General features: G+C 44.7%; 2 protein-coding genes across 10 annotated transcripts in view; one reads left to right on the top strand and one right to left on the bottom strand.

Annotated features, from left to right (window-relative positions):
* Positions 1-5: 5 nt before the first annotated feature.
* On the top strand, positions 6-2652 carry NOB1 (NIN1 (RPN12) binding protein 1 homolog; the record flags this gene model as incomplete). Its single annotated transcript, XM_026077403.1, has 7 exons — positions 6-146; positions 222-293; positions 430-567; positions 716-934; positions 1331-1428; positions 1616-1760; positions 2014-2652. Coding segments are annotated over 7 exons (1083 nt in total), but the record flags the coding sequence as incomplete, so codon positions are not given.
* A 4130-nt stretch (positions 2653-6782) lies between these two features.
* NFAT5 (nuclear factor of activated T cells 5) overlaps positions 6783-23292 on the bottom strand; it is an 82441-nt gene continuing 65931 nt past the window's right edge. For all 9 annotated transcript variants that reach the window (XM_026077419.1, XM_026077418.1, XM_026077416.1 and 6 more), the window contains 4 exons: positions 21074-21222; positions 18112-20545; positions 15113-15359; positions 6783-14180 (listed from right to left, as the gene is read on the bottom strand). In XM_026077419.1, coding sequence (XP_025933204.1) covers positions 15121-15359; positions 18112-20545; positions 21074-21222 — 2822 coding nt within the window. In that variant the 3' untranslated portion in view covers positions 6783-14180; positions 15113-15120. The remainder of the gene's footprint in view (positions 14181-15112; positions 15360-18111; positions 20546-21073; positions 21223-23292) is intronic.

Below are 23292 nucleotides of genomic sequence, written 5' to 3'. Positions count from 1 at the left end.
ATCTGCCCGCAGTGACCGACTTCTCCAAGAAGACCGGCGACTACCCGAGCCTCTCGGCTACCGACCTCCAGGTGCTCGCCCTCACCTACCAGCTGGAGGCTGAGACTGTGGGCCCCGACCGGCTCCGGCGGGAGCCCGAGGACAAGGTAGGGACGGGATGGGGACGCCTGCGGCACCGTGGCAAGGCCCAGCCCCGCTGACCCGCCGCGCTCCCTCCCCAGGTGCGGCTCAGCTCCACCCGGCAGCACCCCGAGGCCCCCCTGCACCTCGCTGGCTTCCACCTGCCCTCCAAGGTAAGGGACGGGGACATGGTGCTCCAGGGTGAGGGATGGGGACAGGGATGGGGCATCCGGGGGACAAGGACGCAGCCCTGCAGAGCCCTCGGGCGGGCAGCAGGCAAGGGACCCCCTGTCCTGTGTCCCGCTGCAGCACAAGCGCCCAGGAAAAGGCCAGCGTCTGCCCAGCCCCGAGAGGAGCCCGGTCCCAGCTGAGAGCCCCGAGTTCAGCTCCTTCCTCTACTGGAGAAACCCCCTGCCCAGCATCGAGGAGGACTTGCAGGAGCTGCTGGTGAGACCCAGAGCGTCCGTGCCCCTCTCTCTGCTTTCTCCCCCAGTTTCTGGCCGGCTTTTCCGGCCTCCTCTGCTGGACACCTCTGCTCAGGCAGCCTGGGCTGGGGGCGCTGTGCGGCCTTGGCTGACCGTCTCTCCCACCCCAGAACGCTCACGCCGTCTCCATTAGCCCAGAGGTGGCTGAGGAGCACCAGAGCTCAGAGAACGGGGACAGTGCTGAGGAGGAGGAAGGCGAGGAGGAGAGCGACGACGAAGGCTGGATAACGCCCAGCAACATTAAGCAGGTCCAGCAGGACACGGGGCACTGTGACACTGCTCCCGCTGGCGTGCAGGTCGGCTGCGTCACCACTGACTTCGCCATGCAGGTGGGTGCTGGCAGCTGCTGTGCGGGCGCAGGCTGCGGCCTCGAGCTCGGCCAATGCCCTGCTGGTGCCGCACCTGCCCCGCTAAGACGGGCGGTTGAAGGGGGCTGGCACCGGTGGCCTGAGGAGCAGATCCCTGGGTTCCTCAAACCTCTGGGCTGGCTAAACCAGCACGCAGACACTCGCCACAGAGGAGCGCACTGCTGAAGCCCTGGGACAGGATGAGACCAGCTTCGTGACAGCTCCCTTCTTCTTAAAAACAGCTAGTTCTGTCTATAGCAGAGGCCTCTTTTTTTTGCTTTGCTTCTGGAGGCCTCTCGCCGCCTGGATGGTCCGACCCGGGTTGTAGAGCTCGGCGGTCCTAGCTCATGGCGCCCTGTTTCTCCCTCGTCCTTGCAGAACGTGCTGCTGCAGATGGGGCTCCACGTGCTGGCAGTGAACGGCATGCTGATCCGCCAGGCCAGGAGCCACATCCTCCGCTGCCACGGCTGCTTCAAGTAAGTGCTGTGCGTGCAGACAAGCRCTGCTCCTCCCAGCCGGAGCCCTCTGGGGCTGTTCCTGTCCCTTCAGGATGGCTTGGGGCTTTGACCCGGCTCGCGGGGCCGGATGAGCCTTAGCTCACGTGGGCTGAGCATGTATTCCACAGCCCTGGGAGCACTGAATCCCTCTGCCACTGTCCTGCAGGACAACTTCCGACATGACCAAGGTTTTCTGTCCTCACTGCGGTAACAAGACCCTGAAGAAGGTTGCGGTGAGCGTGAGCGACGACGGGAGCCTCCACTTGCATTTCTCCCGCAACCCCAAGGTGCTGAACCCACGAGGGCTCAGGGTGAGTAGCTGTGTGCGACGCGCCGGCCGGCTGCTGCTGGAACAAGGGCTTTCCCTGCTGCCGCCTGTGAGCTGGTGGGACCAGACAGGCAAGAGTCAAGGCAGAGCTGCAGGCATCCTCCAGACCTCCCACATAACCCAGGGGCTTTCGGGCTTCCTTTACCAAGTTCTTTGCTAGAGGCTAAGCCACTTGTTGAATGGTGAAGCCCCTTTGAGGGAGAGCGAGAGCATAACAACTTCTGCTCTCTTCACAGTATCCGCTGCCGGCTCCGCAGGGCGGGAAGCACGCGAACAACCCTCACCTGGTAGAAGACCAGCCCTTCCCGCAGCAACGGCTCTCCCGGAAGGCTAGGCAAAAGACCAACGTCTTCGACCCTGACTACCTCGCAGGGGTGTCTCCCTTTGCAGAAAACGACATCTACAGCCGTGCAGCCAATCTGCAAATCCGAGACGCGGCCCTGGGCGCTGGCAGGAGGCGCCTGAACCCCAACGCCGTGACAAAGAAGTTTGTAAAGAGGAGATGAACGCAGGCCAAGGCCTTCTCCTGCCTGCGCTGAGGGAAGGGCCGTCGGCCGAGGTGTTACGCACGTTACTGCCCCGTGCCTGAGGCTCTGGAGGATGCGATGTTTCCTTGAACTGCTCCCAAGGCAGCTGCCCCGGGCAGGGGGCTGGGCCTTTCCTTTTAAGCTTCTGTGGATGCACAAAGAGCAGCCAGCGACCAGGGATGATGATAGTTGCATTTCATGAGGCCTCGACCCTGAGCTGTCTGCCAGACCCTGGGCGCTGTGCCGGGGGTTGTTAGCACGGAGCGCAGGGCGTTAGCGTTCCTGCTCGTCTCCCAAGACACCCAGCAAGGGCAGTGTCACCTGCCTCTAATAAAAGCAAAAAGCAGAGTCGTGGTGGCTGCTTCGCCCTAAAGGGGAAGGGTCTGTGGCGCGCGGCTGTGGGAATGGTGGGAGTGAAGCGCGTGGCACAGCCTGGAGCGGCAGGAGCAGCGCTCGGCCCCACCGGAGCCTGGCGGGCTGCCGACTGCCCTGAGCGATTTCCCCGTTCCCCTCCAGCAGCCGTGTCTGCGCTCGGCAGAGGGGAGGCAGCAAGCGGGAGCCGTGTGCGAACACCGCTAATAAACCACGAGCGCTGCAGGTCTGGGGTGGTGCCTCGCTGGACAAAGGCAGCTTTGCTAAAGCCGCTTTCCCAGCCCCCTGGAGCCGCTGCTCCCTCACTGGCATGGCGATCACCCCAGGGCCCCAGCCTTGCCCTCACCGATACTCGACTAAATACCGCACTGTAGCTGGAGTAAAAGTTTGCATTATCTGGAATTTACAGGACACACCGGATTCCTGGGCGAGGAGTTCAACACCTGCCCTCAGCCCCTCGCAAAGGCAGGACAAGGGGGGTCGGGGGGGGGGGGAATCCTGGCACCTCGGCGGAGCAGAAACAGGCCTCGAGGGGTGCAGAAACATCCCAGGGACCTGGGTGCCCCCAGGGGCATCGGTGCTCCTGCAGCATCAGCACCCAGCAGGTGGCACCGCAGCAAAGTCCAGCGCTGACTTTCAGCAAACCCAAGTGGGAAACAAGCCGGTTCGACACGAGCAGCTCAACTCCAAGGAGTTTGTGCAGGTGCAATCAACCCCACGGCCCTGGGGCTCAGCTGAAAAGCAGCTTCTGGGACAGGGGTAGCCCTGAGCACCCGAGTCCGGGTGCCCTCAGGCCCTCTGCCACGCCGATTCCAGGGCGATGCTGATGGGAGATGCCAATAAGCCTTTGCTGAGTCCCTGCGGCTGCACAGCTCGGGGCTGCACCATCGCACATCGTCGCCCTCCCCGCAGCCCTCCCACACCTTAGGAGCTGCCAGTTTGGGCTCCTTTTCGCCTGTCATGGGGAAAAACAGGAAAAAACATGAGTCTGAGGTTTTGATTCCCAGATCTGCCTTCAGTGCGGGATTTGAAGCAGCGGCGCAGGAGCGTTTGCACCTCGCCACCACGGACCAGGTCGGCGAGACCACAGCTGCACCCGAGACCCAGCGCAGGACAACGGCAACTCTGAACAGCTGCCGCGGTCGGCGATGCTCCCTTCAGGGCACATTTTGGGGGCCAGGAGTAGCCGCRGCCACGCACTGGACCCAGGCTGTGCACCGGGGGCACAGTGCAGCCGGCTGGAGCAGCGTCCCAGGCAGGACGGGAACCACCAGCTCCACGACCGGGGTTGGTCACCGGTGTTTGCACTTCCAGAGCACCAAAGATGCAGCGCTAACTCCATCCAGCATATTGAAAGAAGCAAAAAATATCCTCCTCGCCCCTAGCAAGATCACGGCTGCAGCTGCCTTTCCTGGGATTCTGGGCTTGTCCCGCGCGAGCTGGCGGCAGACCCCGAGGACCAGCGTTCATCTGGCCGGTGTTGCAAATTTGCGCTAAAGTTTCAGCAGAAAGCCAGCGACCGGAGCCTGTGACGACTCAACGTTGACCTGAGCCAAGCGCTCGCTACAACACCCGAGGAGTCCTGCAAAGCTGACGCACCCTGCTCCTGCGGCCTCAGCCACTGCACGAGCTCAGGCCAACCCCGCTCTGCTGCGAGCCCCGTAGCTGCACCCAGCTGCGTAAATACGTCAATACGTCCGTTTAGCCATCTCGGGGCCGGCTTTGCCACCTCGAAGCACAACAGGCTCCCTCTAGTGCTCTCATTCCGGTTTTTGTTCTGGTTACAATTTTCAGAAGGAAGCGACTGTGCGGCTGCCACCTCTGTCGCGCGGCGGGAGGAAACGCCATGGGGCCGCGGGGGAAACGCGGCGCGCTCGAAGCGCCACAATTTTTCCCCATTGCAGACGGGCACACGCGCAGCGCCGCTGGGACACGGCGCGCTCCCAGCTTGGTAATTACAGTGAAGGAAAGTCCATAACTGCCGGGTGCATAATGAAACACCCGGGTGGCTGCAGACACGCGGAAGCCCCGGACGCCAGGGGAAGGCGGGGGGCAGGGGGTGCTGCCGTGCCTCCAGCAGCATGCAAAATGCATGGGCAGCATCACCGCGTGTAGTAAAGAGACTTGCCTTTCTCCTTCAGGAATATAAGGGGCAAGTCTTTTTATACTCCTCTTGGACAACTTCTGATTAGATCCGAAATCAAATTGCACCCTCGCGTCAGGAGCATATGCAAAGGCATAGAGACAAAAAAAGAAAAAAAACACAGCAGAAACGTGAACAAAACGTTTCCTTCGATCAGCTGGAGGGAGCTGACTGGGAGCTTTCACAGATGAAAAGCAGCTAAAAGGACAAGAGCCAAAGGAGTAACTGTGGTAAGGAGCTGGGCAGCAGCTACAAACATAAACAAATAAATAAATAACATCGGTTCCAAAATTGTGTTAAATGACCTGAAAAGCCCGATTGTCCCAGCTGACGGCAGAAGGAAGCGGAGCGAAGCGGCCAGGCAGGAAGGAGGACGCGAAGGACCCGGCCGCTCTCGGCCCGCCTGCAGCCACGGGCACTTCTTTAACACAAGGACCTAGGTCCAAGGCAGGGGCGTACAGAAGTTCAGCAGATCCAGGGCAAAAAGTTAAAAACTCTGAACCTTACTTTATTTGGATGTATGATTAAAAAAAAAAAAATCCAAAAAACAAATGCAAAACCAGAACGCCCACTGTCTCCTCCCCAGACAACGCGCACAAATCGGGCTCTCACTCAAAACAGACTTTTGTCTGTCTGCATTTTGAATTTGTCTGGCTTCAGCTTTCATCTGCTGTATTCCTTGTACGTTCTCTACCAGATTAGAGGCCTTCAGTAATTGCTGTTTTGTCCCCGTGAAAGTACTTATATGCTGTAGTTAAACAGATAAGTAGCAGTGGATAAGTTAAACGGACTAATCTCCTTAAATCTACTTAAATCTTTCATAATAAAGCACTTTGTCCAGCTCTCAGGATAATTTCAGTGTTTTATCTCTCCCCCCCCACTGTAATTTTTCAAAACAGCCCCTTGGAAAAAATACGACAGCAGAACTGGACACAGTACTCCAAAATTTACCGTGTCAATGCTTTGTATAAAGCAGTGAAACTACCTATCTGCTCCTACTTGTCTTTGCACGTCCAGGTGCAGAAGGCCCATTTCATCAAGCATCGCAAATAGGAACTCGCGTCCAGTTTGTTTTTAGGTGCTTCTTGCCTTGGAAAACACGCATTCCCTGTTCTAGCTGAAAATTTGTCCTTGAATGATTTTTACTGATTTCAGTGTGTGGCCCAAACTACTCTGTGCACATGCTCAGACCTCCGCCAAATTTTATCCAGCCATTATTTTTCTAGATTTGTAGATCACTGGTGAAAATACTGAGAAATGAAGGACCTAACAGTAACTCCTTACAAAACCTGGCACTGCCGTTTCAGGTTGCCACCCCGTGGACGGCCAGCAAGGGGAACGGGCGCCGGAGCCTCAGCAGCTCCAGCTCGTTTTTAGCACGTTAGCATAAACATGCCGAAGATGCAAATACAAGTGGGATTGCGCCAAAACGCACAGCGGTGGCAGCTTGGGCAGAGTCCGTTCTTCCCCTCTGCTGCGAAAACAGTAACTCCAGTCATCCCAGCTTAATATTCCGGGGTCGCATCCCCCAGGCAGAATAATCCCCCGACTGTCCTGTGGGGCGACTTTCGTATCCTCCCCTAGCACGGATTCCTCGGAGACAGGATCCCGGTTCAAACAGCCTATGAAAACAATTTCTTTCCAAGCTTCGCACTTTGAAGGCTGGGGTCTGGGAGGTAAACTCTGCAGGTTACTTTGGAGAGAGGAGAAGGCCGCAAAGTCGAAGAGAAACATTACAGTTTTTGAAAACGCGCCTGCACGACACAGTGCCTTTTCTTATGTGAGAGCTCCAAGGGGAAGCACCAAAGCCACAGAGCAGTGGGGGCTTCTGTCTTCCCAACGCTTCCCCACCTGGGAGCCATCTGTTTGCCAGATGGGTTTATTCAGCACTCGAGTTTAGTCACCTTCTCCTGGCAGAGAGAAGATGCCTTGAAGAAACATAACAAGAGTTTACACTGCAAAATGAAAACTTTCATTGTTTTATTCTTGACTGCAGCTGTTTACAGAAATATAGTTGCGAGTATACAAATGTCCCAATAGAAGCAAAATATTTTATTTTTTTTTAATATTCAACAAGTTATCACAGGATAGCTAAAAACATAGATGCAAATGAAATATCCCCTCATAGAACAAACTGAAAACACCGGGTATCAGTGCTTTGAAAATCCCAACTACGAAAGCCATATACACAGAAACGCACGGAGGAATATCTGGTGCTACTTTCACATTGCAGGACAACAGAGAAGGCAGCTCAGTGGTTGATCAGTGCACTCCAGAAAAACAGGGCAGAAAGGCAGGTAAACCACCCAAGAACCACGCAGGTATTAACGGAGGTAGAAAGCTCTGATCTGAAGTCGTTTGGAGCTTACCCATTAATAACAGCGAGCTCAAACGTAAAACTTTCAAACCATCTCATTTCAAATAGCATCCAGAATAAAAAAGCTTCGTGTGTACTGTGCACTTTTAAGCAGGATATTGGAACTTGTTTCCAGACCCGAAATACCCAGAAATGCTACAGTCTTAACAACTGAGGCTTCCGCCTGGCCGCCACGTTATACCAACCTTCAGAGCACCAGCCGACTCCTGCCTGGGCACCCGCGCGCACTGTGACATGCTGGGCCAGATCTTCACCTGATTTACAAAGGGGTAGTTCCAGGGACTAAAAAATGAAGTTAAAGCAATTGAAATTACCCTGACACAGGACCTTGTGCGCATCTGCGAACAATACCAACGTGCACAACCGGGACACTCCACGATGAGCTGTGGCTGGGCATCAGAGCCCGAGTCTGAACCAAGCACTTGCAAGGAGAAGACGGATGGGAACTGCACAGCAAGCGGGGACAGCAGCACACTCCTCACCCCGGGCCAACTGCACTTGGATGTTACAAGGCAATTTCATAAACTGTAATAGCAACAGCTACAGAAGATTTCCATCTCTGGAAGCAATGGAGATCAGGCCTACAAACTGATGGCTGAAAGAAGAAATAAGGGCATTTGCTTTTGGTTTGGGAGAGATGCTTTGATAAAGCCTGTACCAAGATGACAACGCCTGCTGATTAACCTATTTTGCAATTACAGCAGAATACACCTGGTTTGGCAAGAAAAGCCTTGGTGGGCAAAATACATGCTATTGCTTTTAAGATCTGGATTTCTTTTAAAAAGAGTTTAATTTCTTACACTTTTAATTTCTTTCTGTAAGCAATCGGTACAAGTCAGAGCAATGGTCCTCATACCTAGAAAATATCCAAGGAGAAAGCTTCCTAGCTATTGATTTCTTCAATACAAAGTCAGTAAAAAAAATAATGATGTTTTAAAGATGTGTTGCCTTATATGCAAGAATCAGAGCAAACAGAAAAGGAATGACCTACAAATTGAGTCTCGTCGTCTTGGTTCAAATGCAGCTCAGCTGAGCAGCAGCCTTTGCTACGCAAGAATGATTAATAACCCCCACTGGGAGAGAACTGCTTGTGTCAGTTCAGCTCCCGCTGAGCAACACAAAGCCCCACTATGCTGTTATCTGTACCAGCTGCTAAGGGACTAAGAACAGAAAAGGTCCTGAAAACAGAGTCTTGGCAAGTCAGCCGAGCAGAACTGCCAGAGAAGTACACGGACGCAGAAAGCGGGCGCTCTGGTTGTACTTCCTGAGCCCATCCAGTGGGCAACATCAGACTCTTCTCCGAGGCTGTCAGTTCTACTGTTTTGTTAACATCATATTTGCAATGATTAATAAAAATATATAAAAAAATACAAAAAAGTGTATAGCTGTTTCAAAAAGTCACTTCACTTTAACCCCATGGATTTTAGTGAAGGGCTAAAAAGCAGGGCAAGTTTCTGCAACAACACTACCAACAGCGCCACACGTACAGTGCTTACAGRTGTTAATACAGCTATTAATCAGCTACCACAAAAACCTTGGTAAATAACCTCCAACTAAGGAAATTCATTATTTTAGGTTTATAAAAATGTAAATATAGCAGTATTCTATGCATGTGTATACTAATTATTTATATATGTAATAGATATATGATTCTTCTATATACATATAAACAAGCCTGGAATACACAGGCATTGCCTATTTACAAACCTATACAGACCATACGAAAGGAAAAGCCTCTCCCACATAACCCCTCAGAACCCAACACTAAACTGGAGAAGTTTTGCGTGTACGTTTTCACACGAGTTTATCTGCTGCTGCATTTTTCCTTGTATCTGAACAGTGCACGTTGCATTTCAAATAGAGACCCCCCATGCTTGGTGCTTAACTGGCAGGTGGGCACAGAGCAGTGTTCCTCTGCTCGTGCACCCAGGTCACTACCTGCACGTAAACTGGCACAGCTGGTCTGAATACGAACTTCTTGCAATCCACGTCAAAAGACTACGCCAACTTAAAGAGACAAAAGACAAACATCCAAAGCATCTCTGGACCAGTCTCCTTTTAGCTTCTCAAATACTGGAGCTGCCACCATCCCCTCCAGAAAACAAGCAAGCACTTAATTCCTTGAAAATAAATTTTGCTCTTAAGGAGAAGTTACCAGTGATCAATTAACATTTCCCCTCTTCTCACTTTCCACCTACAGCTCATAGCTCAGAGCACCGTAAGCAATCCGTCCCCCTAGTTCTTGCTTCTGTCACTCAGATAAATGTCTATAACCCTTCGCACTCCTCTCCTGTAATTACCCTAAATAGGTAGCTCAATAATTTGTCATACAGATACGTGAGACCCAAAATTGGATAGTACAGCTCTTTACTATTAATGAATGTGCATGTGCATTCATGCACGCACATGCATACACACACTTGGAGGCAATTATTTGTAGCTTTTTATTCCAATAAAAACTTTTTTCATTTTCTTTTAAAATAAATCTTTGCTGCTACTCAACTAGTGCTTTAAATCATGTTCTAAGAGGAATGCAAGCTCCTGACTCATTTGGTACTCTTTCTGAAGACTCTGGAAAGACAGGATGCAAGTGGAAGGTCTCGTCAGAACAAGAAAATTGCAATTTCTTTTGGGGAATTATATCCCAAATCAAAATCACAACAGCAGCTTAAAAATGCTCAACTTTTCTAAGTTAGGGGAATGTCCATGGATAGAGCTGCCCAGGTTCTTAGTACTATCATTGAAACACTGCCAAAGTTACAAAATACTTAAAAGTTCATATTTTATTTTGATTTAAAAATAAAGTAACCACCTTGTCAGTAATTAAAAATAATTACAATAAAATGCTTGGTGATTAAACATTTACTCTGAAACAGCAAGGCTGAAACTATTTCCTGAACTGTTTTTCTGTTAAAGTAACAGCAAAGCACGTGGCTTGAGCAACTGCTGAAAGAGAAGACAGCGAGGAGGCAATTAATGACAAAAAGTGAACTTGCTAGTTAAAACACCGGTAACGACTTCTTGCCAGAGGCGATGGTTAGCTAATAATTTTGTGTATTGTATGTTATTCATATGAACCATTATTTCTTTAAAAATATCTAAGCAGACAAGAGAACGTACGTAGAGGACATGACTGCTGGATAGTAGATAAGTCTCCCTAGATTTTAATCCGTGCTAGCGAATTGCTGTACTGTGTGCCACCACGTACCCCAGCCGCTGCACAGGCAGCGGGCAGGAGGGGCTTCAGAGGCATAYAGAGCTGGAGGGTACAACCTACGACAAATACGGATGTTTAGATAATGATTTTTTTTTAAACAACGAGCTCAAACAGCAGAGAAAGACAAGATACAGAAAACCCGTCCTAGCAGCGCAGTTCTACAGTTTTTAATCTTTCACCTAGTAATATTGTCTATAGTTAATTGTCGCTTTGTGGACATACCAAGTTCTCCTTTACAATAACGGAGGAGCTTTAGAGAGACTCCCCCCTCCATATTTTCTAACCTTCACAGCCAAAACGGACCAGACACGACCCCACCATCTCTCAGCTCTGCAGGCAAGCGGTCTAGCTGCTCGTAGCGTAACAGCAGACCAGGGAGCACACGCAGTGGGGTGAATAAGGGGATAAGAAACAAAATGCAGGGTAAGCTCCAACTGTCAGCTGCTTAAATCACACAAGTAAACGTACAGGACTCTGACAAAATGCAGATGTGGCTCATGCTGTTCTTGGGCCTTTCTGCCATGAAATCCTGCAAGTCGTCTTTAAGCTCTTTCCAGGCTCTCAACCTTTCTCGTTAGCCCCTAACAGCTGTCAAGCCCCTGCAAGCAGCAGTTCAAGCACTGATCAACCACTGAGCAATCTCTTCATTCATAAGACAAATACTTTTTGTAACCAAATCACATGTTCGAAGTGTTGTACATTGAAACATTGACCTAAAATGGACAAGATAAATTTAACACAAGAAAGAAAGGTGTTACCAAAAGTGAAAATGTGATAGCACAGCCCTTGTTATAAGCAACCTAAGATATGCACGCAATTCAACCATACCCTCACCCGGGAGCTGTAGCAGTCTTGGTAAAAAGTTATCTGTTGGACACCCAGATTATTGAATGGAGAATTGGTCCCTGGTGACTTGGCACTGACCAACAGCATTTCAAAATACGGATACTTCCCTTCAAAACAACAGAACAACGTGAAGCAGCATACAAGTGAATTTATCATTCCTATTACTTCCTCTGTGTATGAAGGCCCAAGCTGACACCCAATGGCTTGTCCTGGGACTGTGAACTTGCAAGAGTTCGTTTTGGAATTACTGGCTATTGATGTCCACAGCCATCTGGAAGCTGTTTCAATCCATAATTCCCAGTCTTCTACGTATCCTCATAGAGCATTTAGCCAATGCTGAAAGGTTGCTCTTTTCATATCATGAACCATAACGGGATCTTGTTATATATTTTCTGAGCAGGAAAAACAATCACAGGAAGAAAAAGTATGGTTCAGAGTTATAAAGCAGCTCTGGACATTATGAAGCAGGGAATTCTTTCTTTATCATGATTAAAATTTCAAACATTTTAGCATAATTATAAATTAAAAGTTAAAACATAAAGGAGCTAATAATAAAATATTAAATAGACAATGATAGTGAATAAAAGCTGAATGGCTCATTCTGAACGAAACCCATCACTTTATATATGCCTAAATGCCTACGGGTTTCCTTACTAGATCATATTGCTGAGTGACAGACACATCAAAACACACAGTGAAGCTTCCCATAGCCAGTCGGAACAATAAATTGCCTGATGGAATGGCGAGAGATGAACAAGTTATTTATGTTGCAAAAAGTACTTAAATACTCAATAAAGACATAACAAACCCCACCCTACCCCCACTGTTATCAGACGCCACGTTGTGGTAGAACATCAGACAAACTCACAAATTTACCACAAAAATGTGTGGCAAAAAGAATATTTTATATATATGTATATATATAAATTTTTATATTTATGCCAATGTACTCACTCAGTACAAATAGCAAAATAGTATACCATTTCCTAAATACAAAATATAGCTTTCCAAAAAAATGAAACACACATTAGATATAAACCATCCAAAACTTGAACGATTGAAAACTGTATTCAAAATTAAATGACCCAGAGCAGGTCTCTTTCTGAAAAGTTCCCTTCATATCGGCAAGAAGCCTTACTACTGAAAACGTAATTCAATGCCTCTCAATGAGAGAGAGAAAGAGAGAGACAGAAAGAGAAAATGAACGCGACAGACTGACAAACAGGAAAAACCATTAAAACAAACAAAAACTCTACACGGCTCAACTAAGCACACAAGTTAGGGGAAAACGCACAGGAAAACAGACTAGAGAAACTTAAATCCATTTACAGACTATTCTTTGTTACGTAAAATAACAAAAATGAAAAATGACGTGATACCAACTACTCTCTACCAAGGCGTAATAGCCGTCCGTGACGGCTGTTTGGCTCTACCTGCATTAACAGCTTTCTACGTGCAGGAGAAGGAGAAGGAAAGTTTCTGAATGAGGCTGTAGTGAGATATCACCAAACTTTCAGGATAGTTGGAGCACCCAAGAAACGCACATGCCTCACAATACAACTGCATGGTCTGGAGTGGGTGATTTTTACATTCTGTAACGTGTCAATTTTTTGACTTGAAACACGATAATTAGAAGCTCTATGTAGGGGACTGCCAGTAGAAAACACCACTTCAAATCTGCAGGAGCTCGATATGATACAAAGACACAGCAGCTCAGAATGAAGTGAAATTTTCAAGAATGCTTAGAAATGATGTAATTTCCCCCCTATTTGGAATAAAGTTAAGCTGAAGATTTGCATCAGTAACAGTTGGAAAATGACTGGTTAAGGAGGATTCTGGCACTTGGAGGGTGGTGGAAAAATCACTTCTTCTCTCCTTGATTAGTTGTCAAAGCTTCTACTGACTAAGCAATTCAATACCACAAAGGTAGGTGCCATGGATTCCTAAAAGCTGCTTCTGATCTTTAAAGCCAGTAGGATAGTTATATATATATTTTTAAAAACACAATATGAAACTGAGGGAGGGAGAAGGAAAAACATGAAATGAAAGGGAAAAGGCTGCTTTGAGAACGGGTAATGCAGCTGTAACGAGTTCTGACCTAAGCAGTCAGAGTGAGAGACATGAAGGAGATTCCTCAGCCAGGCAGATTGTTCCTTTCGATCTCAAGGTATCTTAGAAGATAGAATTTTAAGAGCATAATTTATTTTGAAAGTTCCCCTTCATTTCTTCATTTTGTTAGAGCCACCAAACTTACTCTATGTACAGTTACATGTAAGAGACAGAGAAAACCGTTAATCACATTCTCAGATGGGAAGAACCCACCTCTGTCTGGCTATCTACAGTAACAAGCAATTCTCTGCTTGGTTATTATATGTATCAGTATTTTCTTTATCACCTACTGCATTTACAGGCCACAGTATTAGCTCTCCCACTCTACTTTAAAATGTGCGATCCCTTTAGTGATTGACAGCTATGCTATGAGTCACAGCTCATGTCACAAGTATCTGACGGTTCTGCTTCATAAGCTTTTCTAGTCAAGAGAGGGGATGCAAAGAAGGAAGAAGAGGGGAAAAAAGAAGTAAACGTGGTAATGTGTACTATCTTCTAACAACAATAATAACTGACCAGATATGCTTTAAATTCAAAGAGAGCCCCGCTGTTAATGAGGTCTAGGAATCTGGTAATAGTACAATTCCATGCCCTAGTAAAACAAAGCATAGCTTTTCAACCATTATTGGCACCAGGAATCTCAAATACTATGGTTATAGCCTTAGGTGCAATACACTGCAGTAGGCCGCGTATGTGCTCTTTAGAGAAGAGGGCCACTTTTTGACAGAAGCAATCAGTTCCACACAGCCTAATCCAGAGTCGCAAGGTCTGAGAGGATCAGGGAAATCATCACCTTTTTCTTCATAGATTTTCTGCAGGAAGAAACAAGCAAGCAAAAATGTTAGACATAACTAACAAAAAGCATCCTCTTTGTTTAGGTGGTTCCTTCATCTTGAAAACGCCATTCACAAACAGAAACAAACCATGAGCAAGCAGCAGAATGCAGCACTCCTGCCTAGGACAGCACGAGGAGGATTACTTTCCCTCCACTCCTTTTTTTTAATTCACAACATCATTTAACAATTTAGATTAGAAAATGAAGTGTATCACTTAAGTGAAACTTAAGGGGGATTCAGGATTGCAGAACAGTTTCTAAAGCCGAGTTATACATGCTGGATAATACTAGATTTCAGAGTCCTTCTGTACTTGGCACTTATTTGTAGTCAAAGCCTTTTTCACCCCTCTGAAAAAGGCACCTAAGAGCAGACTGTTTCCTAGCAACAGCTGATTGTGTTAACTCATTTTTAACAGACTCAGCATGTGGCACGCTCACTACCACCATATCACCTAGTTTCCCCTTTACATTACTGTAACCAGGAGGACAACTTCAGAAAAGTACAGATTTGAGGTGTGCTATTTACCCAATAAGCCTTAAGTTTCTAAATACAGTCACACTTCATAACACTTTTATCTGCCAAGCTGTCAGTAATCTACTCACTCCTGCTTTCTAATAAAGTACCTAGACTGTAGCAGCAGGTGACAAAATATATAGCAATTAAAGAACAAAACCCAACGTCAGCCAACTGTTTCACAGAAATTCTGACCTCTGACTTTAATAACTTCACTCTAACCACTAGTACTATACCCTTAATTCAGCATTACTGACATTTCAGCTGACCTCCTAAGGCACGGTGATACACTCCAAAGTTCAATCAGCCATTACATTTAGCACATGTACACACAAAAACTTACTGAACAAACTGCATGACAGGAGAGAACCCACAAACCCAAATGCACTACTTACTTGTCTAATTAAAATGAGCCAGCCATATTGTTCCCCTGGTTTTGCAATGACACAAGCAGATCGTCTATTTTCTCAATATTCTGACTGGCTGCCATAGACGAAGGTAGTGCAGAAGTCTCAGGTATCTGCTGGGAGAGAAGCGCTGGGACTGCTGCTTGCCCCTCATTCTGTGGCTGACCCGGCTGACTTATAGCCATCAACTCATCTGGCAACGTAGCTGGTCCGGAAGTTAAGAGCTGGCCACAGTCTGTAAGTAATAAGTGAAGAACAAACAAAGCACCATTTAAATTAGGCTAATACACACACTGAATTTTAGCCAGCTTCTTTACATATATCCAAATTTAAAGTTGTATGCATGTTTATTCACATGCAAACCTCTGCTCACCACTCCCTCAGTGTATAAGCACAGGTTCAAGGTATGCATTTTGAATAAATGAATTCTGTATTATAACCAAACACTATTTATATCCCACCAAATGGAGGACAGTATGTAGCTGGAAGAAAAACAAAACCTACAGTGCAAGAGAAATATTAATGAGCATGCCCATCCTTTGTCTTCATTAATCACGGATGTGTCTCTCAGTTCAGTCATGGTATCCACTAGCTCCTTCTATAAATCTGCAAATGCTGCCACATCTTCTACCATTTCCAGCATTATCTCCAGTTTCATAAAAGCTTTGACAATCAGGCATATACAGCCACAGAGCTCCTACAGCAAAGCACATGTTCAGCTGTAACGATAGGGTCAAGTACACGGCTATGGCTTTCTGTCTAGACGTTACACGAGGGCTAAATCATCATCTGCATCTGTTACTTCTGGACCTTCACCGGTATGTACAGCCTTTTAGAGAAATACATGCCCCAAAGAGCTTGTAACAGAGGCTAGACTTAGAGATGGGATACAGAAAAAACAAAAAAACAAAACAAAAAAAACCAAACAAACAATAAAAAACCCCAGGCTTATAAAGTTAAAGGGGTTTCAAACCCGTTACAATAGACACTTCTGGACTGCACAGCTTCAAAAATCCTTTTCTTTAACAATGTGTTAAAAATTCATTAGATAAATTATGCAAATCAAATGCAGCATCAGAAAAGTTAGTGTAACTGTCTTAAAAGAACATAACCATTTTTAATATAATGTGTGAGTACTTACAGATATATATATATACACACACATATACACACACAATTAAAAGGTGTTTTTGGTCACACATTAATCATAAGTGTAGGAAGACTGACAGTTAAGCTAAGAGTTCTCATGCAAAATCAGCAATATAAGTGTATATGCAGAGCATATGATGAATGGTATGTAAATTCTCAACTGCAGTGCTATATTACCTATTTCAGCTTTTGATAAAGAAAAGGAGAAGGGAAGAACAAATGAAAGAATATGTACAAATGGCATATTAGGGAGAAAAAAACCAAACCAAAACTGACCACATGTCCCGCCCTCTGCCAATACCTGCACATAAAATGGGTGCAGTATCTATGTTACAGTCAAATCTTTCAAATGTGAACACAGTATTGAGCCAGCCAAATTATTCCAATTAATTTGTGTAGTTTTCTAGATGCTAAAGATGGCTTTGCAATTAAGGCACTGAGGTGGTATTTGAAGTTGGGAAGATTTAATCATAGGAATAACTTAAAATTTGTCATAATATCTACTCTTACACAGATGGATAAATCGTATTATCATCTTAGTTCTCCACACATTTCTTTGTGGCCTATTCCTATCTTCCAAAAACTCAGGCAGCTAAGGAGAATGTGGAACAAAAATACATTTTCCGAGGTGCACCTCAAAGTTAAAAAAAAAAAAAAAAAAAGGCAAGCCTGTGTTTTGGAAATACAGTCTAGTCAACCATCTAGATCACAGCGGCAAAGCTAGGAAAATACAGAGCATGCAAAAGTTCATGGAACTTAGAAAACAGAATTACTCTCTAAATTTTCAGCATTTCAAAGAACGAAAGAGAATAAACAATCACATAGGCCAAACACTAATTAGGTTGTTGGACAAATTTCAGATTTATCCTAAAAGACTTACATTTCAAAACAGTGCAGGTTTTCCTTCACAGAAATGTCTGAGGCAGATTTTTCAGAAAGAATTATCTACCTCCCCCCGCCACCAATCAAAATAATACGATTTTTTCAAGGGGGTGGTAGAACATTGGTTTTGAAGTGTGGTTTGCCTCCTACGCTGTTCAGTATTGAACTTCCTGGGCAGCYTGTACAGAAACAGGATGTTCTTGATTACAGTTATTTTTCCTACAGCATATAGCCTTTGGGGTTTTTGCCTTGAAAACAAATATCCTTCTTCAACTCTAATTGCAAATCTCCTCCAGCTCATTTTTAAATTTAAACAACAGAAGATATTTGTACTCCAGTTTATAATAAAATGGCTCCTACAGCTAACAGTCAACAAAATTAGYGATGGTGATTTCAGAGAAGGGTAGAGGAGGAATGGGAAAAGTTTCCAAAATCAGATTGTATGGATTAACTATTTGCTTTATTAGTTCAAGTTATAAACATTTATTTTCTCTTATTAATCTCTTCCTTTATATTAAAAATAAGTAAAAATAAAGATATATAAAGGGCATATCTAGGTATTATGCAAATTAGCCATTCAAAAAAAATCTTTACTTCACAAGGGTCTAATTAATGACGTGTTCCATTTTCCTTTCCAGTCACCACAGTTTCACAATTTAAGAAGAGGGTGGAGGCGGGTGAAAAGCGTTTATCAGCAGTAGCATGGGAACTGCACCAGCATGAGGATATGTATACTTTTTTAGTATTTCACTGAATATAACAGACATTTCCCAAAGATTTGGGTATAATTTATTGCTACCTATCTTAAATGATTAGCACTTCTCCACAGAGGCCTGAAATCATTTCGTTTAGCCTTAAAAATAACACTAACTGTCTTAGAGTTGAATAATCATGGTCTCATGAACTCCAATTACTAGCTCTTACTGCAAACTCAGAATCGGAGATCTAACACTTACTGTTCTGAATGCCGAACAGGAATATCCCTGAAGTCTGTTGAGATGAAGCAGGAGAATTCTGCAGTTGGTTGATGGCACCTCCTGCTGTGTTGTGAAATAAAGAGGCTTGCTGCTGTGGAGGAGAAGCAGTTCCTTGCATTCCTGCCATGCTGTTTTGAGAAGAGTATATAGGAGACTGCTGCAGCTCTTGCTGGCTCATACTATTTTGCAGCGCAGACATGGAAGCTGAAGAGATGAAGAGAGTGACTTGTTGCTCTTGAGAACTTGGTGACCCTTGGACCAACTGAATCTGGGGTGAGTTATGGAAGATGGCTGGCTGCTGTGATTCAGCCTGGTTGGATCCAGGATTCTGAATTGAAGACACTGTAGTTTGACTCTGGAATTGCATGGGCTGCTGCTCCTGATTCATTGATGCCATGTTAGTTTGTGAGTGAAAAATGGATTGACCTTGTTGCTCCTGATTAGTAATTGGATTTTGATTTGGGTTGAAAATCATGTTTTGTTTCTGAGAAGCAATTGTATTCATTGCATTTTGATTACTGAACATCATGTTCTGCTGCTGCTGCTGCTGTTCTTGAGATGGAGGACTACTCTGAATAGCAACTATTGAATGCTGAGGCTGGAAGATAGCTCCTTGTTGGCCCTGGGGAATTGGATTAGATTGGATGGAGCCTAATGAAACTTGAGACTGAAACAAACCTTGCTGAGTAGGCTGAGCCTGGGGCTGTTCCTGGGGAAGCATGGAACTCTGGATATGAGATATCTGTGTTTGCTGTTGGAAAGAAGCTTGTTGCTCACTGTTTGCGGCTGTCTGAAGAGTAGAAATGGAATTCTGGTTTGTAAAGAATGACATTTGCTCTTCCTGAGTTGCAGGGTTGCTCATTGAACTCTGGGAAAGGAACATGTTGGCAGACTGCTGGTCTTGAGGAACTGATGAACTCTGTAATACGCCCATGGTGTTCTGTGAATGGAACATTGGAGGCTGCAGCTGGTCTGAGGAATTAGTAGTGGTCTGATTGTGGACAATGGAATTTGCACTGTGAAAAATAGAACCTTGTGTTTCCTGCGACATATTTTGAGTATCACCAATAGGATTCTGAGAGTGAAAAAGCTGAGCTTGTGAATGCGGAGACTGTTGCATAAAGCTTCCTGACTGAATAGACATGATTTCTCCACCTTGCTGGAACAGACCACCTCCTTGTTGTTGAGTTCCACTTGCCTGAACAGTCATCATGTTTTTTGGAGATGAAAACAGATTAACTTGAGACTGGCTTTCTCCACTGTGCTGCATCTGAACCATGGTCTGAAATACAGTACTTTGCATCTGTTTATTCTGTCCTGAAGTTTCCTCTCCATCTGCAGAATTTGATGTCTGAAACATAGCAGGTCCATTGTTGGAGACTTGCTGCTGAGCAGCAGGAGTAGTGTCACTTCCAGAAACACCAGGAGATGAAGAGAACAATTCACACTGCATTTGCATGTCTTCACTTGTCGATAACCCACTCATTATGTGAGAAGCCTGCTGGTAAACAGGTGACTGCTGCAGGGCTCCATTCCCTGAAGTTGTTGAAGAGAACAAATCAGACTGCATCTGCGTTGCAGCTTGGCAAATGTTTTGTTGCATTCCTATCACCATTGCTGCAGAAGTCTCCATCACCTGCTGCTGTTGCTGCTGCTGTTGCTGCTGATTGGACAATGCATTTTCAGGCTGGGAATGAACATTTTCAGCTCTCCCAGGCAAAAGGTTCTCGGGTCTGGAATGGACAGCTGTCTCTGATGAGAAAAATTTCCCAGGATTTACACTGTTTTGTATCTGACTAACTTGCTGAAAAATATCTGCATTTAGCTGATCTTGAACATCCTCACCGCTGTCTGACCCAGAAAACAAAACAGAAGATAACTGTTGTTGAGCTTCCAAGACCTGCTGCACCAAGTCAACATTTCTACTGCTGCCAGTGGCAGTGTTAGTTGGAAAGTTTCCAGCTTGCAATTGCTGTATAGTGTTCTGTAGCTGACTCACACTGCTTGCTGATGAGAAAATACTTGAAGAAATCTGTTGCTGTAATGCCTGTGCTGGTTCTGATAGTGTAGACTGTTGTTGCTGTTGAGATGCATCAGTTAACTGTGACAAAGTTACAACTGTGCCATCTGATTGCAAGACTTCCCTGGTTTGGGATTCTCTTGTTTGAAACTGTGCAGCTTGCTGCAGTAATGCATCACTGTTCTGCAGCTGACCTGGAGTAGAGACTGCTGAAAAACTACCAGGCTGGGAAATGTCCTGTGTTTGAATAGTAGTTAGTGTCTCTGGATTATACACCTTCGGTTGTATTTGTTGCTGTTTTTCACTATCAGAAGGTAAATGGGAAGCAGAAGTTGATATGCTGGACATACTGTTTTCTAATGTTTGTTGAGCTGGTCCGACCACCTTTGAAGCCTGAAAAAAGCAAAACATTACAAATCATATGCTTACTCAGGTCATGTTTAGAAATTTTTAGCATCCCACTATATGCCGGAAAGATCTGCTAGATGATGTCTACGTATGTCTCCATGCATAACTAAAGAGAAGCAAGCAAATGACTGGGAAAACAGTGGAAGTGCTAGTTCAGGAAAGTGCCAAGACACAATTTATTTAATAAAAGCAAGGCTAGGAAATTATTAAATTATTAATATTCTTAATATTCTTACAGTGACTGACTGGTTCTGTGTCACAGGACAAAAAAAATCACCGCAGTATTATTATGCAATTAATCTGTTTCAATGCGGGAACAAGGTAAGTTACTTTCAAAGGAACTCATTTATTACTTTATCCATGCTCTGTGCGCATATTTTTAGCACAGACTGATCTTAGCCATGACATTTTCCCCAGGCGTTACTCTTCTCCACTGTGCACTATCAGAACACAAACTGATGGCCAAGATGTAGCTATTACAAGCCAGTTTCCTCAGGTCACAGTCAAACTTACCTTGAAGACAGGGGGAGATCTTTTTTCTGCACTTACTTCCATTGGAGCCACATCTTCATTCTTAATCATACTGCTTGGCATGAGTGGAGTTATCAAGGCACTAGGAAGAATATTTACCTTTTCCAGGTTACAGCCAGTAGCTTTCACTGCTGCAGTTACAAATACAAAAAAAGAAAGTCAATGAATTGTTAGCAATCATTGTACAAAGAGTGAGTTTCTAATGCTCTCACTGTAAATTTTCAGCCCTTCCATAAGGGCTCTCATTCTCGTACAAGATCCTAACATGGAGATTGTTACAAACATTTGAAAACTTCAAATCATTCTGGAGAACAACTGAAGACTCYAAAGATTTTTTAAGATTAACAGTAATGCCATACTTTTGCCTTTCATTTATTTCACATCTTTCTAGACCAGGACAGCCATCCATAGACTGCCTGAACATAAAAGCTTAATACGTTATTCTCCGAATTAACAAATTTCAAACTCAGTACAATTACAGTATTTCATTTTGAAAAAAAATTCTGTTTTCAGAGAAGCACATGAACAACAGAGGGCTCATAAAGCATTCAGAACCATGTTTTCATTCTGTTAAAGGACTGATCAAGAAAAACCTTGATTAAATCTACATGACAGCCCTCTAGTATGACAGGTGAACAAGATCTTGTTTTCCCTTCAGTGTCTTTTATTTCTTTTTTGTTGTTGTTAAGTAGAAATGTGGCTTCTTGAAATGAATTCAATCTTTTTAGTATTATTTTTTTCTGATCTAGGTTCAAAATATTACTTAAGTTGAGATTTTGTTYGTAAACAAAATGGACTTTCTTGATTTCAAATACTCCTGAAATAGTTTGAGCTTAAAACAAAGCAATAGTAGAGCAAATTTACGTCAACAGTATGCCATGTCCTCAGTCACACTTCTTGTATGTTTATTCTATGTAAAACCAAACATTCTTTGTTGAAATGTTACTTTGTCTTCAGTAATAAATTCACAGCCACCAGTATACCAACAACCACCAGTATACCAACAGCCAAATAAACTCTTTCCCTCCTCCTTCCAAACCTCACAGGTTTAGAATGGCTCCAGAAATATAAGCCACATGACCCGATTTGTTGGACTGTATTGTTGGCAGGGAATGCAATTAGAACAAAACCAGAATTCTAAAATAAGTCTACTTCTAAACAGTTATTCATACACTTTATTTAAATAGAGCTATTTATTTTTCTATACTGTAAAGTCACAATTTACAAGCTTCTCTTATGTGCTTAATCATTTTGTGCTCATCAGAAACGATGAAAATTTAATATATAAATAATTTAAAGAATCCCAAAGGTATACAGATTAGATGCTGGCAACAGTATGTCAGTTCACAGTGACATGTTTGGTTAGAAGAATGAAGAACAGTAGAAAGAAATGAGAGAAGTTTCAAAAGCAAAGAAACACTGTCTGTTGGTTTTGGTCATTTACTATGTTTGTTTCTGTAATTCACTTGATAGGATAATAGCTGTTCAGAAATTCTAAATTAAGGCATATAGACCCTCTTTCCCATTTCTCCCAAAAAAGCTGGAAACTGAAACCATCATCAACCATTTAAAAATAATGCTATAGCCTTACTTGAATGTTAGAAGGAAGGGCATTTCCTCAGGCAAAGACCTGAACCACAGTTACCCATACATATTCATCGTTCTGTTTTAGAAAACAGCTTAGAATTCTAAATCTGTTGTCTTGAAATGTAACTCGTCATCGAAATACATCAAATACACAAGAGTCTTTCAAAGTATGTTAGAGCTTTGAATTTAAATGGTTTTAGGAAGACGGGGTTTGTTTTTTACATATGCAGATGCTATAATAGAAAGGATTTAACATGGAATATTCACAGATATTCAAGACAAAGATTAAATTTGCTTGTGATGGGAACAGAAAGGCTTTTAGTTCATTACATAACTCTACATGTGCCTGGCAGCTCTAGTTTATTCTATTTGGCCAGGTTTGCTGTAAATGCTGCCATTTAAAAAAAMAAACAAACAAACACAAATTCTAGGATTTTGTTCCCAGTGAAAGGGAACAGGAAGGAACTAGCATCCCACTGGATCTCCACCTGCTCTTTATCATTCCAGAACAGCGAGGAAGGATAGGGTAGGACATATAGAGACAAAGCACACTACTGACAAAATTGCCAGTCCTCAGGTTCTTGTTCAACCTATAGTAGAATAGGTACAGGAAT

Source organism: Apteryx rowi, unplaced genomic scaffold (assembly GCF_003343035.1).
Source record: "Apteryx rowi isolate R43461 unplaced genomic scaffold, aptRow1 scaffold_451, whole genome shotgun sequence".
Taxonomy (NCBI): Eukaryota; Metazoa; Chordata; class Aves; order Apterygiformes; family Apterygidae; genus Apteryx; species Apteryx rowi.
This window is presented reverse-complemented; position numbering and strand designations above follow the sequence as displayed.